General features: G+C 52.8%; 1 protein-coding gene across 1 annotated transcript; it reads left to right on the top strand.

The window, feature by feature from the left end:
- The first annotated feature begins 1,083 nt into the window (after window positions 1–1,083).
- On the top strand, window positions 1,084–3,168 carry BOLA1 (bolA family member 1). Its single transcript, XM_075281148.1, has 2 exons — window positions 1,084–1,130; window positions 2,601–3,168. Exon 2 carries the CDS (start codon window positions 2,619–2,621, stop codon window positions 3,033–3,035), a length of 417 nt encoding a protein of 138 aa, XP_075137249.1. The 5' UTR covers window positions 1,084–1,130; window positions 2,601–2,618; the 3' UTR covers window positions 3,036–3,168.
- Window positions 3,169–5,575: the final 2,407 nt, after the last annotated feature.

Genomic DNA, 5,575 nt, shown 5'->3' with positions numbered 1-5,575 from the left:
AAGAACTGTCTGAGGACTTGAGAAGCAAAATTGTGAGGAAGCATGAGCAATCTCAAGGCTACAAGTCCATCTCCAAAGACCTGAATGTTCCTGTGTCTACCGTGCGCAGTGTCATCAAGAAGTGTAAAGCCCATGGCACTGTGGCTAACCTCCCTAGATGTGGATGGAAAAGAAAAATTGACGAGAGATTTCAATGCAAGATTGTGCGGATGGTGGATAAAGAACCTTGGCTGGGTATATTCTGTAGTTGCTATAGGTAGGTCCTCCTTACAGAAACTTTCCTGACAGTGGGTTTAGTGTTTTGACCCCGGGATAAGACTGTGAGGGATCTGTGAATGGATTCCCCCTGTGTATGTGCCGGACCTGTGGATGATATCCGTAGGCCACCAAACCTTACACAGACACCTTCATTTACCTCAGGGAGCCCGGGCCTGTTGTGAGGTGTGGCCTTAGGATATAACACACAGCTAAGATAAGATAAGATAAGATAATCCTTTAATAGTCCCACCTTGGGGAAATTTCAGAAGCTAGCACGCTCACCATGAAGCCTTAGGTTGTGCTAAGATGGCAGATATCACATGTCCACTAAATGCAGACCTACCAATAAGCCCCAACCCCGGTGTATGACTTGTCTCCATGATAATCCCCCCATAATGGAGACCCCGCAGCTTTGCCCCTCATACACTGATGTCTGAGGTAAATGAGTGAGCAGAGACGAGTGAGGCGACTCTGCCATCTAGTGGTCAATGAGAGAAACTGCAGCTTGTAATAATGCAACGCAAAAATGACCAAACGTGCAAAAATCCAAGCTTGGCGCATAATAATAGATTGTGATCTCTTACACCGTATGATGGCAGGTCTGAGATGTGGGGGAACTACAAGGCCCATAATACCTACCCGGGAAGACCTGCTGGAACTTGTAGTCCCCCGGTTTGAGCAGGTCAGGTGATGTAATCCTGCTCCAGGGTACAATATTCAGCCATAGCGCTTCAGTATTACAGGCGGCCTGCAGGCGGCGCTACGCTCTGCTGCATTATGGGAGTTGTAGTTCTTAGGGCTGCGCTGCTACTACATATCCCGGCATGCAACGGGGCTTCCGTGTAATGGCAGCAAGGACACTATAGAGAGCGGTAAGTGAGGAGGGGGCAGTGCAGTAACCCCTGAGAGGCTGAAGGGTACAGGACAGGGGCTGGTGGGGGCGCTAGGTATAGTAATAGGAGGATTATAGAAGATAGTGTATACCCTGTAGAGCCTGTGCACCAAGTGTATATACTATAGGATCTGTGTGTAAAGTGTATACCCTATAGACTATAGTATAGTATAGTATAGAGCCTGCGCCCCAGGTGTATGCCCTGTAGAGCCTGCGCCCCAGGTGTATGCCCTGTAGAGCCTGCGCCCCAGGTGTATGCCCTGTAGAGCCTGCGCCCCTGGTGTATGCCCTGTAGAGCCTGCGCCCCGGGTGTATGCCCTGTAGAGCCTGCGCCCCGGGTGTATGCCCTGTAGAGCCTGCGCCCCTGGTGTATGCCCTGTAGAGCCTGCGCCCCTGGTGTATGCCCTGTAGAGCCTGCGCCCCAGGTGTATGCCCTGTAGAGCCTGCGCCCCGGGTGTATGCCCTGTAGAGCCTGCGCCCCGGGTGTATGCCCTGTAGAGCCTGCGCCCCGGGTGTATGCCCTGTAGAGCCTGCGCCCCGGGTGTATGCCCTGTAGAGCCTGTGCCCCGGGTGTATGCCCTATAGAGCCTGCGCCCCGGGTGTATGCCCTGTAGAGCCTGCGCCCCGGGTGTATGCCCTGTAGAGCCTGCGCCCCGGGTGTATGCCCTGTAGAGCCTGCGCCCCGGGTGTATGCCCTGTAGAGCCTGCGCCCCGGGTGTATGCCCTGTAGAGCCTGCGCCCCGGGTGTATGCCCTGTAGAGCCTGCGCCCCGGGTGTATGCCCTGTAGAGCCTGCGCCCCGGGTGTATGCCCTGTAGAGCCTGCGCCCCGGGTGTATGCCCTGTAGAGCCTGTGCCCCGGGTGTATGCCCTGTAGAGCCTGTGCCCCAGGTGTATGCCCTAAACACGAGCATGACATGTCCTGTACTTGCTTTGATCTTTGAACGATAAGATGTAAGACATATTTTGGACTGTAAGATGTATCTCAGGTTTAGTCAAGAAAACTATTTTGTATTTTTTTATCCTTCCTTGGTGGTCAATGTCACTAACTAGTGAGGCGGCAGTAAGACACTTTATAATGTGTGGAGGGGCACTAAGTATACTGTGAGGGGTCCCCAATCATTTATAATAACATGTGGGCACTAATGGGGCATTATACTATGTGGCCATGTGACTCCATTAGTGGCCACATGTTATAATGAAGTACTGGGGGCTCCATGACTCTGGGGCTCCCTTTAGGGCCTCTAGCCTAGGTTTCCCTTTATGTCCTATGACTCCATTTCTCCAGCACTCTGTATGAGCTGTAACACAGGACTTCTGAATGCTGCAGTACCAGTCACGGCCCCTTGCTGAGGTGGCGCTGTTTTGTAGCCTTGGATATGCCCTCAGTATCTTTATTATGTCACCCATGTCTATACATTTACAGAACTTTTATCCTGTCCTTGGTTTCAGGTCTTTCGTTCAGCTCTGATGCTTCCGGCCCGGATTTTGCAGTCTTGTAGACGCATTCCCTCGGCTTTGGTGACGTCAAGATATTTAGGATCTCAAAGCATGGAAAAGCCTGTGGAGACGTCAATCAGAGCCAAACTGACTCAGAACCTGCAACCCTGCCACCTAGAGGTGCATAATGAGAGTTACATGCATGCCGTGCCCGCCGGGTCGGAATCCCACTTTAAAGTGGTGGTGGTATCTGATGTGTTCGATGGGAAGTCTCTCATTCAGCGTCACAGACTTGTCAATGATGTATTGAAGGAGGAGTTAGCCGGACCCGTCCACGCTCTGTCCATCGAGGCCAAGACACCGCAACAATGGGAAGAGAACCCCACCGTCAGTAAAAGCCCTGCCTGTATGGGGGGATCGAAACATGACCCCCAGATGAGAAGATAACCAATGGCAGAGCTATACCTGCCGGCACAGATGTTGCGTCCCCTCCACCTGTCTACCCTGGAACAGATTTTTGACTTCTCTTGATAGTGTTATGTTGTAGATGAGAACGTTCAGTGTTACCTGTAAATAGTTCACAAATCAAGAAATTAAATATTATTTAAAAAAAAAAAAAAAAATCCTTATGGTATTTATTTATTAAAAAGGACCTTTCATGGGTTTGGGCACATGCGGCTGAATTCAGCGCACTGTCAGCTTTCCTGATCTGTGCCCCGGGTGAAGAGCTATCGGTCCCGGTACCGTAGCTCTTCACAGTCAGAAGGGCGTTCCTGACACTGTCAGGAACGTCCTTCTACATAGCAGCAATTATCGCGCTGTGCTGTGTGAGCGGAGAGGAACGCACCCTCCCTCTGCTCTCAGTGCTCATCCATAGACGAGTATTATCACATGATCATGACGTCATCAAGGGTCCTATAGCACAGTGATTTTCAACTAGTGTGCCGCGGGGAAAGTTCCCCAATTACACTTACCTTTCTCCTCATTCCCTTCGTTCTTCTCGCCGCTCTCTCTCTCCGTAGTCTGCCTACTTCATCATCTCTAACTGTTAGCAAGACCGCGGAGAGAGAGAGAGCAGCGAGGGAACGAGGAGAAAGGTAAGTGTAATGTGTACACTGTCTGCACAGATGGAGAGGACATGAATCTGGGGACAGACATGGAGAGGACATGAATCTGGGGACAGACATGAGGAGGACATGAATCTGGGGACAGACATGGAGAGGACATGAATCTGGGGACAGAGATGGAGGGGACATGAATCTGGGGGCAGACATGGAGAGGACATGAATCTGGGGGCATAGATGGAGAGGACATGAATCTGGGGACAGACATGGAGAGGACATGAATCTTTGGGCAGAGATGGAGGGGACACGAATCTGGGGACAGTTGGAGGGGACACGAATCTGGGGGCAGAGATGGAGGGGACATGAATCTGGGGGCAGACATGGAGAGGACATGAATCTGGGGGCAGAGATGGAGAGGACATGAATCTGGGGGCAGAGATGGAGGGGACATGAATCTGGGTACAGAAATGGAGGGGACATGAATCTGGGGGCAGAGATGGAGGGGACATGAATCTGGGGGCAGAGATGGAGGGGACATGAATCTGGAGGCAGAGATGGAGGGGACATGAATCTGGGGACAGATGGAGGGGACATGAATCTGGGGACAGAGATGGAGGGGACATGAATCGGGGCAGACATGGAGAGGACATGAATCTGGGGGCAGACATGGAGAGGACATGAATCTGGGGGCAGAGATGGAGGGGACATGAATCTGGGGGCAGAGATGGAGGGGACATGAATCTGGGGACAGAGATGGAGGGGACATGAATCTGGGGGCAGAGATGTAGGGGACATGAATCTGGGGGCAGACATGGAGGGGACATGAATCTGGAGGCAGAGATGGAGGGGACATGAATCTGGGGGCAGAGATGGAGGGGACATGAATCTGGAGGCAGAGATGGAGGGGACATGAATCTGGGGACAGATGGAGGGGACATGAATCTGGGGACAGAGATGGAGGGGACATGAATCTGGGGACAGAGATGGAGGGGACATGAATCTGGGGGCAGACATGGAGAGGACATGAATCTGGGGGCAGACATGGAGAGGACATGAATCTGGGGGCAGAGATGGAGGGGACATGAATCTGGGGACAGAGATGGAGGGGACATGAATCTGGGGGCAGAGATGTAGGGGACATGAATCTGGGGGCAGAGATGGAGGGGACATGAATCTGGAGGCAGAGATGGAGGGGACATGAATCTGGGGGCAGAGATGGAGGGGACATGAATCTGGGGGCAGAGATGGAGGGGACATGAATCTGGGGGCAGAGATGGAGAGGACATGAATCTGGGGGCAGAGATGGAGGGGACATGAATCTGGGGACAGAGATGGAGGGGACATGAATCTGGGGGCAGACATGGAGAGGACATGAATCTGGGGGCAGAGATGGAGAGGACATGAATCTGGGGACAGACATGGAGAGGACATGAATCTGGGGACAGACATGGAGGGGACATGAATCTGGAGGCAGAGATGGAGGGGACATGAATCTGGGGGCAGAGATGGAGGGGACATGAATCTGGGGGCAGACATGGAGAGGACATGAATCTGGGGGCAGAGATGGAGGGGACATGAATCTGGGGGCAGAGATGGAGGGGACATGAATCTGGGGGCAGACATGGAGAGGACATGAATCTGGGGGCAGAGATGGAGGGGACATGAATCTGGGGGCAGAGATGGAGGGGACATGAATCTGGGGGCAGAGATGGAGAGGACATGAATCTGGGGGCAGAGATGGAGAGGACATGAATCTGGGGGCAGAGATGGAGGGGACATGAATCTGTAGGCAGAGATGGAGGGGACATGAATCTGGGGACAGAGATGGAGGGGACATGAATCTGGGGGCAGACATGGAGAGGACATGAATCTGGGGGCAGAGATGGAGGGACATGAATCTGGGGGCAGAGATGGAGGGGACAT

The sequence above is a fragment of the Leptodactylus fuscus genome, chromosome 7 (genome assembly GCF_031893055.1).
Source record: "Leptodactylus fuscus isolate aLepFus1 chromosome 7, aLepFus1.hap2, whole genome shotgun sequence".
Lineage (NCBI taxonomy): Eukaryota > Metazoa > Chordata > Amphibia > Anura > Leptodactylidae > Leptodactylus > Leptodactylus fuscus.
Note: the sequence above shows the minus strand (reverse complement) of the source record. Positions and strands in the feature narration are given on the sequence as shown.

Bases quoted from the DNA above. Each gene is read 5' to 3' on its own strand.
- BOLA1 (XM_075281148.1), top strand. From the start codon at position 2,619: ATGCTTCCGGCCCGGATTTTGCAGTCTTGTAGACGCATTCCCTCGGCT.